We start from the raw sequence: 13,420 nt of genomic DNA, 5'->3' as shown, positions 1-13,420 counted from the left end.
AAACCGGAGGCTCACCACGTTCTGGAACATAGGGTGAGTTAAAAGTCAGCTTGAGCTGAAGTAAGGTCCTCTCCCACAGCTAAGCAAAATGCAGAGAGCGACACTCAGCCCTAAACAGACATCTGTATCATATCCCTGCCCTACAGCCCAAGGCTCAGGAAACATCACCAACAAGGGAGCAGATACACTGTAAGAACCAAAAGTTGTATGAAAGATGCTATGAAATGCTGTGTTCTGGACATGACTGGGCCATTGCACACACAAACTCAGCACCTGCAGTTGTCAGCACAAGACTTACATAAAATCAAGCCAGTTAAAACTCCAACACAGAGAGAGGGGTCCCATGAGACCCCACCTGTGCCTACATGTATGTCTTTGCATTTCATGGATGCCCAAAAGCATCAGATTCCCTGAGACTGGAGTTGCAGGTTATCATGAGCCATGATGTAGGTTCTGGGAATCAAACCTGGGTCCTCTGGAAGAAAAGTAGCGTTTGTACCCTTTAGCCATCTCTGTAGCCCCTAGAATAATTTTTTTAAGATCCTGTCTCCAAAAAAGAAAAAAACCCAGAATTAATAGAGCAACCTATATCATTTCATTATTATTAATATTTATTATTATTCCGTACTAAGTACATGCCCTTTCACTAGAGAAAAGCAGGCCTCTGACTCTAAATGCCCTGCCTCAGCGTCAGCATGCTGGGATTGTAGGCGAGCACCTCATGGCCACCCAGGAACACATTTCACCATGACACCAGTGTGCATTCACTTCGTCAGACCTCTGATAAAGACAGGTGACAGTGGTGACAGAGGGGAACAACAACGACAGCCCTGCCACAGGACGAGGTGGCCCACAGCTGTGACTACAGCACTTGGACACAGAGACACAGAGGAGGACTGGCCAGAGAGGGCCACATGGCCTAACAGTGAGTTCTGAGCCAGCCTGCACTGCTACTAAAACCCTTTCTCAAAAATCAATCTATCAATCAATAAAGATGAGCGACTGTCGCCTGCTTCAATGCCACCCATCAATTTCTAGTTGTTTTCTACCATCTACCATGCCCCTAGGTACCAAGGCTGCCTTTAAAAGTTAACAGACATTTGCCCCTGAAATATCCTGAATTTTAATAAGGGCCAAAATGCTAAAAAACCAAGACACTACAGACTGCACACTAAACTCGTACCCACAGGACCAAATCATGGAACAAAACCAAGTTTGCCTCAAACTCAAGGGTCTTGAGGTCTGACTGAGTGAGGACAAGAAGCCAGGAACTAAAAGAGAAACACCTGAGGCTGACCAAGGAACAGACCTTTCACACCTGTGACTCAACAGCTAATCACCTGTCGCCATGGCTGAGCATCTCTTAAGCTTCAGGGGTCCTGGGGAACCAGAGCCTCCTGCAGTTAGTCACAGGCAATTGTGGACACAATTCCTGACAATGTCGAGATTATAGGAAACCCTCTGATAAAAACAGGAACACATAAGAATAGTGGACCAGGAAATGTACAGACAAGAATAATGGCTGGCAGAGAGGCTAACAGAGACTAGGAAGCCCTCGCACAAACACCATCTACTCTTCCACCAAGCACCCAGCTTGTGACATACCTCCCACAGAGAAGAGCAACCTCTTACCTGAGACGGAGTAGACACAGAGCTTCCGGGAGTGCAGCACAGCCAGATGAAGCATCTCGGTGCCCCTGTGGAAGGGAAAGTATCAAAAGCCTTTAAGTGTTATTTCAGATAGAACCTCAAAGTTACAAATTATCTTCAAGAAGGTCTCATAACTGCAGCTACTAAGAGTTAATAGAACACTTCATAGACATAGGTCTAAGCTGAGAAATAATCACACCAGTGGGTACCTGCCACTGACTCAAACTGTGCAAGGCTGAGTTGGGGCAGCCAGCGTCTCATCAGAGCCATCCAGGTCTACAGAGGGAGCTAAATGAGAGAGGATGAAGGGGGCAACCAGGCATGGTGGACACATTAATTATAGCCCTGAGGGCAGAGGCAGGCAGATCCTGTGAGTTCCAGGCCAAGCCAGTCTACATACTGTTGATACATAGCAAGACCTGTCTCTAAAAAAAAAGTAAGAAGAGCAGGGACTGGGGGGGTAGAAGGGGCTGACGAAAGAGGAGATGAAACTCAGGGCCCTAAAGAACCAGGTCTGAGCCTCTGTGAGCCCGCTGCACAGCAGGTTCTTCCAAGCTCTGCTTCTGCCTCTGACCAACTCACTCACCTATGACTTTCCACAAGTCACCTAATCTTCCCAAGCCTATTTCTCCCTCTGGAAGATAAGAGGTTTCAATTAAATTGAATACAAGCTGGGGGAAGCACCTGGTAGCACAACTAAGCTCATGCTGTCGGTATTAACAATGGCACAGGTGTCTTCCAGACCCCAATTCTCTTTAGAAGTGTTGAAAACTCTCAGCTTTCACTGAGTCTCAAATGGAAATAAAATACCCCTGTCTGCACTGCCCCTCCTACCACATGCAGCGGTTACCAGAGGCAGAGGCAGGACACAGAACAGAGACCCTTCATTCACAGTCTTCAAGGGATCACAATGGGCGCTAATGAGGAAGGCTTTGATTGACTGAGGACTGCAGTCATAACTGAGGACTGCAGCCAGACTTGGGAGGTAACTGTTGTCTGGTTCTGGGCTTCTAGCCAGATCTACACAAGCTTTCAAGAAAAGCCAGAAAGCAAATATTTTATGTAAAACATCCTGGTTCTTTTAAATTAGTAGCTCTTTTAAATTTAAAACACTGCATGCAATTGTGCGCGTCTCTGTTGCAGACTCAGTGGGAAGTACGAGGAGCATGATTAAAGTCTGAAGGCGGCTCTGCTGATGCACCTTCCTTCTCCACATGTGGCACCCTCCTCACAGAGTAAGAACTGCACAGGGTCACGTGTGCACAGCACTGGGCAAGAGCTCGGCAAGTCTCATCCTCTGCTCTCCTGCCACAAAAGTGTGACCTACGCCACTCAGTGTGACCTACCACAGACTCAATAGTGCTTTCAGAACTCTGTGGACCTGGGTGCAATACTTTATCCTTGTTCCAAAAGAGTCAAGATGGCATGAAAAGAAAGCACGGCCCAGAGTGAGACACAACGGGTCTGAGCCTTGGCTGCATGCGCCCACATCTAACACATCTTTATCTAAAGTGCAGATCATTACATGCTACAGGAAAGGTCATTGAGACAGAGGCTGGAAAAGAGGCTGAGAGCCTGTAACTCCAGTTCCGATGCCCTTTCTGATGTAACTCTGCATACAGGTTACACATATATACACTCAGGCACACACACATAAACATAAATAAATAAATGAATGAATCTCTATAAATAATAATAATAACTGGCAAGAGTGGAGAGCAGTCATTCGTGTTCACCTGCCTTCCTCCCCACCAAGTGATCACAGAAGTGAGAGCAGAACACAGGTCACCATACCGACCAGGGCTGGTCGCAGCCCATGCCACAGAATGGGCAAACATTACATCATCCCTGCGATTGCCTAGAGAAGCAGCAACGGAACAGAGAGCATCATGGTAACAACTGCACTGAGGGCAGGAATTCTAGGGACAAAAAGGACGGTGTCTCCTTAAAAGAATAAGTATTCCGCCTAGTGCCCCAGCATGGCTTAAGGTGGATCTGCCTTCTGATGAGTGGTCGCCTAGCCAGGTGACTAGTGGCCCAATTGGAGACAATTGCATGTTTAAAGTCAGAAGTAGATTTCACTGTTTACTGTAACATACTGTGCTCTGAAGAATAGCCCTAAACTCACGTAGGAGACAGGATGAAGTTGTAATAGATGTGAACCATTTCTACCATCAAAGTCCAAAGATCTGGTTTCAAAGCTGTTCACCTGAAGGGATTAATGTCAGGACAGGCGTTTCAGTTCCACCCTTGAGTTAAGCCTTCCAAGCAGGAGTGCTCAGATGAGCAAAGAAACCAAGGCTTCCTTCTGACGAGATTTCCTGCTTAAGGCCAAGAACAGGAATGGAGGCCCCATCCCTGAACTACCTTTCTAACCTCTGTCTCTTGTCCTCATCATGTCCCCTATGGGAAGATAACTAACTCTACATGTCATGTGGAGAACGAGGAACAAGCATTAGTTAACATAAGAGAACAATAAACACATTCTAGGAGCCCATCATAAGTCCCTGGTAGACTTTGGCTCGCACACTTTAAAATGTCCTTGGTTTTGGCTGCTCCTGGTCCTCTATCTGGGACTTATAATGTTAAGGTATTGCATTAACTCATGTTTTTAAAAATGGCAAGTTGGGCATATCTCAATAATATAAGATTTGCCTAGCATACACGAAACCTCAGGTTACAATTCACAGCACTACAGTGCAAACAGAAGACATGATGAGAGAGAGAGGAAGGGAGAAGAGATGGGAGGGAGGGGAGAAGAAGGAAGGAGAGAGGTGCCAAGGACCAGCTTCAGTTTGGGGAGGGGTTCTCAGAGAAGAGATGTTGAGGGAGGCAAAACAAACGACTCAAAGTCAAATCATGAGTCCAAGCTGTCACACTGTCCCTTACATGGCCAAGCTGGACTCAGCAGAGGAGAGAGAAAAGGACAGAAATTGCAAATGTAAAGTTAGCTGGGCATACTGAGACACATTTAATCCCAGCACTCAAGAAGAAGAGGCAGGTGAATCTCTGAGTTCAAAGCCAGCCTGATCTACATAGTGAATTCCAGGCCAGCCAGGGCTACATAGTGAGATCCTGTCTCAAAAATAGAATAAAATAAAATAAAGTTATTGACCACTGGTAAAATAATAGTACAGAGCTTGTGTGGGAGGAGGTAACCAAATACCTTCAGACTGGATTGACAGTCTGATCCGCAGGAAGGAATTCATGCCAGGCACCATAAACCTGGCCAGAATCCTGTGGATGGAGGTCACAGGATGTGGAGAACCTATGGCTGCGGTGCTAACCCTCAGTCAGAGGAGCTTCTTTCTAGAGTGGTTCCTAGGAGAAGTCATGCTCCTCTGGGGTGCGGCCACTAGCATCCTGCCCGTGCGACAGGACCCGGCCCCGGCCCACACGCACCAGCAGCTCTGATCAGCCTCGGGATTGGTTGGGTTATTGAAAGAAATAGAGAAGAATGACTTGAAGCTGGGGTATCCAGAGGGAGTGGGAGGGGTGCGTGAGGGTGAATGTGAACTAAGTATACAGTATGCGTAAATAAAATTCTCAACTAGCACACACTAAATGTCATATTGAAAATTATTTTAAACTATAAAGTTAATTACACACACCTCTGGTAGCACACAGCTGTAAATCTGGCCACTGGGAGGCTGAGGCAAGAGCACCAGCTCTAGTTGAAGCCAGAGGGGTATACACAATGAGTCTCTATCTCAATTTCACTGTTACAGTAAATAAAAATAAAATGAAAAGGTAAAAATGCTCCTGAGATGCAAGAACCCTTTGTGTGTCCTACTTTGTAAACCTAGCATGTCCAGGTTCACAATGGCCAAGTGTCCACAATGTACACAATGGCCACCTGTCCTCCAGTGAAGACAGAAACTGGAGGGCACTGGGGCTTTCTGGATACCCTAGACAAGAAATTGCAAACCCCAGGTAAAGGTTCACTCTCTCAAAGGAAAAGGAGGCAGAGAGTGTGCACCTGCACATTCACACCTGTGCATGCATGCACACACTCACACAGACACAAACGCACAAAGAAATAAAGCCCTAAGTTAGCGCATCTTAAATGTACATGTTTCTACACAAAGTGTTTAGAGCATAAAATTTGCCTGCATCACATATATCTATAACATACATAGTTCATGAAATGTTTTTTAAATCCATGAAAGTGTCATTATAAGGGACATCAAATCCCCAAGAGGGATGCTCCCACAGTCAGTGAGCTCTACTCACGAGACAAACTTCCCGACTTCCACTTGCAGCACTGGGTCCCGCAGATGCACTTCTAGAAGTAAATCTTCAGCCTGAGGCCCACCTCCAGCTTTTACAGAATGAGGATTAAAGATTCTCAGGTAGCCCATGAAGCTGCCCACAATGATTTTATCTGTAAACAGATTTTGAAAACACAGAGTAAGAAACAGACATTGGCAAACATTGAGAATCAACTTTCTGAAGACTAAAGGAGTCAGGATATTCAAAGATGCTAACCTTGCTTCGAACACAAAAGTCACTTTTTCAACAGATAATGGGATTAAGGTAATTCTACTTGAATCACACGTAATCTCTCAGAGAACAGTTCTATACCACTAAAAGTCAAGGAAACTAGTAAATTAGGGCATGCTTTTCTTAAGCATCAACTGGTGTCCATCTCAAAGACTGGCAAAGACTGAAAACCAGTTTCATTATGGAACGTTAACTCTATATTTGATTATGACTGCTGAAGGCACTCTAAGTGGGGTGTTGGGATCTTGCTAGTATGCCCCCATGACAGTGAATGGTCTTAGGTACAAGACGGTGAAGGAAAGGATATGTGTAGCAATTTAAACTGTGTCTCCCAAAATGAGGGGTTCAAGTCCTTGCTCCACGTCTGTGCTCTAGTGTGGAAACAGTCTTTGCAAATAGAACCAGGTTAAATGAGGATATGATTATCCTTTAGGGGGAAAGGCAAGGGAAATCCAAATGACAAACTATGATGCAAGCAGTCAAGGTGAGATGGCGCAGGCATGGAATCCTAGCACTTGGGAAGTCACCTTAGGTACTTCTCTAAGGCCTCTGACCAAGGAAGCTTATAAAAGAAAATTGGTGCAAAGTCATGACCCCCAAGGCAGGGTGCACGGCAGCAGGCAGGCAGCAGGCAGCAGGCAGGCGCTGGAGTGGTAACTAAGTGCTTTCTTACATACTCTCCCAAAAGTAGGAGGGAGGGAGAGAGGGACAGACAGACAGACAGACTGACTGACTGACTGAAAGAGAACTATAATGACATGAGTTTTGAAACCTCAAAGCTCACCCACAGAGACACACTTCCTCCAACAGGGCAACTTGCTAATCATTCTCAAATAATTCCAACCAACTGGGGACCAAGAATTCAAATATATGAGCCTATGGGGGCCGCTCCCATTTAAACTACAACAGGAGCTGAGGGAAGACAAAGGACTGAGGCCATCTTGAGCGACACTGTGAGCTTAAGCCCAGCCTAGCCTAGGGAAGGTGGGCCAAGGTTGGGAGATATCCATCTGCCAAAACGGGCAGAAACTGGAAAGACACATCTACAGACTAGGGTGTCTGGGATTACTGGAAATGAGAAGAAACAGAGAAGGATCCTAGAAGCTTCGGAAGAACTAGAAAAGGGTGCTAGAGAGACGGCCCAGAGGTGAACAGCACTTACTACCCCTGCATAAGTAAGGACTGGGACTCATTCCCAGCACTCACAGGATGGCTCAAAACCACCTGCAACGCCAGCTCCTGGTTATCTGATGCCCTCTTCTGGTCAGCATGGGGTACTGCAACATATGGTACACATAACTCACACCAACACATACACTGTACACATTAAATAAATTAAATGAATTAAATAATAAAAAATTAGCTCTTTAAAAATAATGCTAAAATGGACAAAGAAATGCTAGAAACCTGAGAAGTAGCATGGCCCTGGCAACACCTTCACTTCCAAAGCTTAGCATCTATAACTGTGACAGCATGTGTTGCGGTCATTCTATGTCATTGACGTGATATTCGTTATAGTGATACTAAGAAACAGATCCCAACTTACTTAGGAGGAGGTGTACCTTTGCTTTACTCATAGAATACTGTGCCAGACCATGGGCTAGATAGTTCCCTCCCACAGACTAACGCTTCAAGTCCTCAGCTTTGCTCTCCAGGAAAGGCGTTCCCATGGGGATTTCAGTCCTAAGGAGACATAAAGCCATCAGGACCCCAGAAGACCCCATGGCAGCATCCTGTCCCTGACAAGTCCCAGCCAAACAAACTCTGCTTTGCGACTGGGGAATGCTGGCTCTCTTATTCCTATATCCTTTCTACTTAAATAATAATGTCATATTACTTGTAGCCAAAAAAGTTACAATTAATGTACAGAGAGAAAACTGTAAGCATGAATATCCCTGCAAGGAGGACATTTGAATCCCTGTGTTCTGCTGGAGCACCACGTTGTAAGGCTCCTGCCCCTGCTCTAGGTGGGGCTATGGAGCACGGCTCCGAGAAAGAGAACAGATAAAACACCACAACCCGTCATCCGGAACCTGGTGCTCTGTCCTAGACTGCTTCCATTGGTGCAATAAAACACTGACCAAAACCATGAACAGAAGGGAAGGGTTTGCTGGGCTTAAAGGTTAGTCTGTCATGGGCATGAGTCGGGGCAGGAACCAGGAATGAGGAAGCAGAAGGAGAGACCACAGAGGAGCACACACCCTCCTCAGGGCTGGCTCAATCTGCTTTCTTACACAGTCCAGGACCACCTGCTGGGGATGGCACCACCCACAGTTCGCTGGGGCCTCTAACACCCATCATTAATCAAGAAAATGCCCCACATACACGTTCCAGGCCACTCTGATAGAGCTAACTCCTGAATTGAGAGTCCCTCACTAGAGGTGACTGTGGTTCGTATCAAGTTGACAGAAACAAAGCAGCACATGAGCATTACCCATAACCCTCTGGTGGACTAGTCATCTGCTGCCATTGGCCACCCAGACTGAAAGGAGAAATGACAACATATGTAAGTTGGCTTTTTCTACAGACACTGGATAATTTAAAACACAGCTATGGTACATTTGAAGATCAAAAAGTCAGACTCTGCAGAAAGAATTAACATTTACATCAGTGGAACTTATCACTAAGAATCAAATCCAAAGACAATTTCTTTGACTTTTAAACTGTAGTAACACAAAGTAGACAAATCTTGGCTCTCTTAGGTAAAAGTAATGATATTGATCAGAAATAACGGGGCTATGGGCTCATAACAAAGTTACTAGAGTCTGGAAAGCTCATTCCTTATGGAGTTCCCTTGCATGCTGTCATGCCTTAGACGCCATCACACCTATCATACCTCACCAAATAGCTAAGACTTGATTTCAATAGAGCCTTTCAAAAATCAGAGGTGGAGGCCTAGGGGGACAGCTCAGCAGTTGGAGGCCTAGGGGGGCAGCTCAGCAGTTGGAGCCTTTGTCACCTTTCTGGAGGACCTGGGTTCTATTCCCAGCACCCACACGGTGGCTCTAAATCTTCTGTAACTCCAGTTCCAGGGGATCTGAATCCTGTGCTCTTTTCTGGCCTCTGAGGGTACCAGGCTCACACATGGTACACAGACATACATGAAGGCAAAATAAAATAATAAAAAGAATAAAATTGAAAAAGCAGAGACAATGAGAATGGTCAAGTCCACAGATAATAACCTAAGTTCAAAAGAAAATTGTAAACATATGATTTTTAAAAGGCCTGCCTATTACAATAACCAGATCTCAGATAAAGGTTTTACTCACAGATTTCAAGCTATGACAAATCCATTCATTCAAATGAGATTGCCTGGGAAGCATTAACTGAAAAGCCATTAAGACCACTTCTGCCTTCTTCTCCCCACCCGCTTGAGTAATAGTTTAAGAAAGCACATTTATCACATTACTTAAGGCCTTTTCCCTCACTTACAAACATACACATTTCAGGTCAGTGAAAAACGGCCACCACAAGCTTCTAGACAGTGACAACTTCTTGCCCATTGTCACACGTAAGTCAGAATCAGAGTCACATGACCAATGACAGTCTGTCTGTTATCATTGCTGTTATACCCCATGTACCTGATATGAACTTTAAATGAACAGGTTTTTTTTTTTCCAGTAAACAACAAGTTTTGCCTTCATGTACATATGTCTGTGGGCCACATGTGTGCCTGGTGCCCACAGAGGCCAGAAAACAGCATCAAATTTCCTGGAACTGAAGTTACAGACAATTGTAAGCTGCCAAATAACTTCTGGGAATTGAATCCTGCCCTCTGGAAAAACATTGTGTAAATGTGACTTTTATTCACCTGATATAACTGTCATCTCCGAAGCTTACTGCCTCCATCTGTTAACTTAGGCCTAGTCCTGGAAGCTTCTGGCCTCCATACAATCACATCTAGGCCTCCGATGTTTTCAGCCTCTGAGACTTGCTACTGAATAAGTTCACACCTTCCCCAGTTCCTTCTGATCCCCGGCTGGCTGGTTCAACTCAGCTGTTTTGGCTCCAACTCCACTCAAAGCTGACTGATTCAATATGGCTTCTCTCAGTTTCTCACCAAACCGCTCTGCTTGGCCTCATACTAACTTTGACAATATGTTATAATCTTCTATAATCTCCTTCTCATTCTCTGGCTCATTCTGCCTTCACCTATGTCTAGCTTGTGTCTGCAAAACTCTCCTGGTAAAACTGCTGGCTCTCGCTCTATCTCGCGCCAACCACACTGCTCTTTCATAAGTAGCTCCCCTTTCCTCTCTCTTCACGTGAGAGTTGGGTGTATTCTATTCTGTCAAATCTTTCTCTGGTTTGTCATTTTTTCTGCCACTCTATTAGACATCACTTTTAAACATGGGTGCATCCATCTACAAACTAACTTGACCTTCATTGTTTGAGATTAGAGGTGTGTACTAAGCGTGTCTATATTCCAGACAGATGAATCAAAGGTGTGTACTCTACTAAGGGATGAGCCACACACCACAACCAGAAACAGTTTTTTTTTTTTCCCAGTAAACAACACACTGTGATCAAATACCCTGCAACTGCACTATATGCTCTTAACCACTGAGTCATCTCTCCTGCCTCTAATATAAATTGTCCTAGGATTCTTTTCTACCAGACTGTGGTGGTTTCAATGAGGATGGTGTGCACAGGCTCACAAATTTGAATGATTGGTCACAAGGGTGTGGCACTATTTGAAAGAATTAGGAGGGATGGCCTTATTGGAGAAAGTATGACATTGGAGATCATCTTTGAGGTTTCAAAAGCCTAAGCCAGGCCCAGGGGCATCTCTTCCCACGGTCTGAAGATCTGAATGCGGAACTCTCAGCTATTCCTCCAGTACTGTATCTGCCTGCATGCCACCATGCTTGTGATACACAAATTATTCAAACATAGCACTAATTTCACACTGTAACTATATAGAACTTGACCCTTTTTAAAGACTTGAACACATGACTATGCAGAGAAGCAAGCAATGTAAGGCTAGGACAGTAGCTGGTTTCTCTAAAGCAAAATGAAAGCAATGGCGCAGCGACTGTCTCCCCTCAGAAGCAGAATCCGTGTGTCCTCATCATGGCATGGACGCTTTCGCACTCCACTAGAAGAGCACATTGTTTCTGCTGTAAAGGATTTCGAAAAGGAATTTTTCAGATTCTGTATTTTACTACCGCGACCCTAGACCACCCCATGTGGAAGCAAACCGAATGGCGCCATGTGATTTGTCTACTAATTCCACCAAGTAATATCACAGCATGAACAAAGCCCACACGATATAAATAAAACAGAGGCAAGGACGCTTCTGCCAGCCTGCTGTCTGCACTCTACTTATAAGAGAAACACCAGGTACAGTGGCACACACTTGTAATCCCAAACCCAGGAGGACCAGAGTGAGATCGGGCCAGCCTGGACTACACAGTGAAACTTTATCTCAAAAAAAAAAAAAAGGACGATAAGGGGGGAGGTAGGTACATTCAAACCTGGGCTATACTTACGGCACTTTAGTCATGTTCTCCTAAGTTCATGTTTTTAAAATGGAGTCATTTCTATTTACTGTCTTTAATGCTCGGCTCCAGTGGGGAGGTACAGACTAAAGCCCAGCATCAGAAAGCCTCCTTGGCATGTGTGAGTCCCCGAGTTCCATCCCAATACTGGACAACAAAAGCACACCCACAGGTCCTCACCGTGGCCGTTCCCACTGTTGTCCACATCAGCCAAGCATAAGCAGCCCTGGTCAAATTCTTCTTTTTCTCCCAACACAGTAGACCACCAGTCACGGGCTTTAAATAAGGACATGTCCTTTCAACCTAAAAATAAAACATTTGTTTATAATAAAAATTAGCTTTATGAAAAGAAGAAGTCAAATTATCCCATTTGCAAATGGCATGACTATTTTTAAAAGATTCTATGTAATCCACTAGAAAATTTTTAGGTGTAAAAACACAGTAAAGCTATAAGATACAAAAATCAATATAGCCTTCATATACAGCAGAAAGAAATCTAGCCTACTCATAACTCCCCAAAATGTCAAGCACCCAAGGGCCATAGAGAGGGCTTGGCAGTCGAGAGCGCACACTCATCTTCCAGAGGACCCGAGTCCGAATCCCAGCACCCACAGTGAGTGGCTGTCACTCCTGTAACTCCAGGTCCTGGAGAGTCGATACCCTCTTCTGGCCTTCAGTGGCACTGTACTCCAGTGCATAAACCCACACACAGACATGCACACATAATTTTAAAATAACAGTGATAAGATAAATTACTTTAAATATTAAGTGCCTGAGAATACACCTAAGCAACAAACTGAAACATCAAGACTGAAGAAGGAAATCAAAGATGCTAGATGACTGAAAGATCTTCTCTGCTCCTGAGTTAACAGAATCAATATTACAAAGTGGATAGAATACCAAAAGTAATCTACAAGTTTAATGTAGTATTTATCAAAATTCCAATGTTATACTCTGCAGATCTAGAATAAAACAATCCGAGTATTCATATAAGACCACAGATAGCCAAAGTGATCCTCAGTGATAAGAACACACTGGAGGTATGCAAAACCCACCCCAAATTATACAGTGATAGCAACAGCCTTGTGCTGTCATAAAAAGACAGACGGACCACTGGGACAGCATAGAGGAGTCACATACAGACCAACAAAACTACGGCCACCTAGCTTTTGGCAAATCAGGCAAACATGCAGTAGAAAAAAGAGATCATGTTCAACAAATAGTCCAGGCAAAACTGGATATCCTGCAAAGGATTGTATTAAATCTGTGTCTTTCAGCTTGCACAAAAAATATATCAAAGACCTTAGCTTAAAGCTTGAAACCCTGGGGGCTGGTGAGATGGCTCAGTGGGTAAGAGCACCCGACTGCTCTTCCGAAGGTCCAGGGTTGAAATCCCAGCAACCACATGGTGGCTCACAACCATCCACAACAAGATCTGACTCCCTCTTCTGGAGTGTCTGAAGATAGCTACAGTGTACTTACATATATTAATAAAATAAATCTTTAAAAAAGAAAAAAAAAAAAAAGCTTGAAACCCTGAAACTGGTAGAGTAGACCAGGAAGAATGTCCTTCAAGTCACTGGGGTATCTCAGGCCTCAAGAGAGAAGCTTCGTCTTGCAGTAGATAGGAATCAGCCCAGAGACCCACAGCTGGACAGTGTGCAGGGAGGGAGGGAGGGAGGGGCTTTGGAACACTCACTCCATCCTAAGTGGGATGTCAAGTCCTTCCCTCAGTGCCCAGGAATCTCGAGGAAGGAAGAGGCAGA

At 44.7% G+C, this 13,420-nt stretch overlaps 1 protein-coding gene across 5 annotated transcripts in view; it reads right to left on the bottom strand.

The window, feature by feature from the left end:
* Positions 1-13,420, bottom strand: part of Bbs9 (Bardet-Biedl syndrome 9) — a 434,796-nt gene that overhangs the window by 385,988 nt on the left and 35,388 nt on the right. For all 5 annotated transcript variants that reach the window (XM_021173327.3, XM_029481549.2, XM_029481548.2 and 2 more), the window contains 3 exons: positions 11,835-11,957; positions 5,884-6,034; positions 1,633-1,697 (listed from right to left, as the gene is read on the bottom strand). In XM_021173327.3, the coding sequence (XP_021028986.1) occupies positions 1,633-1,697; positions 5,884-6,034; positions 11,835-11,946 (328 nt within the window). In that variant the 5' untranslated portion in view covers positions 11,947-11,957. The remainder of the gene's footprint in view (positions 1-1,632; positions 1,698-5,883; positions 6,035-11,834; positions 11,958-13,420) is intronic.

The sequence above is a fragment of the Mus caroli genome, unplaced genomic scaffold, assembly GCF_978045245.1.
Source record: "Mus caroli unplaced genomic scaffold, Mus_caroli_1 scaffold_11, whole genome shotgun sequence".
Classification (NCBI taxonomy): Eukaryota; Metazoa; Chordata; class Mammalia; order Rodentia; family Muridae; genus Mus; species Mus caroli.
Note: the sequence above shows the minus strand (reverse complement) of the source record. Positions and strands in the feature narration are given on the sequence as shown.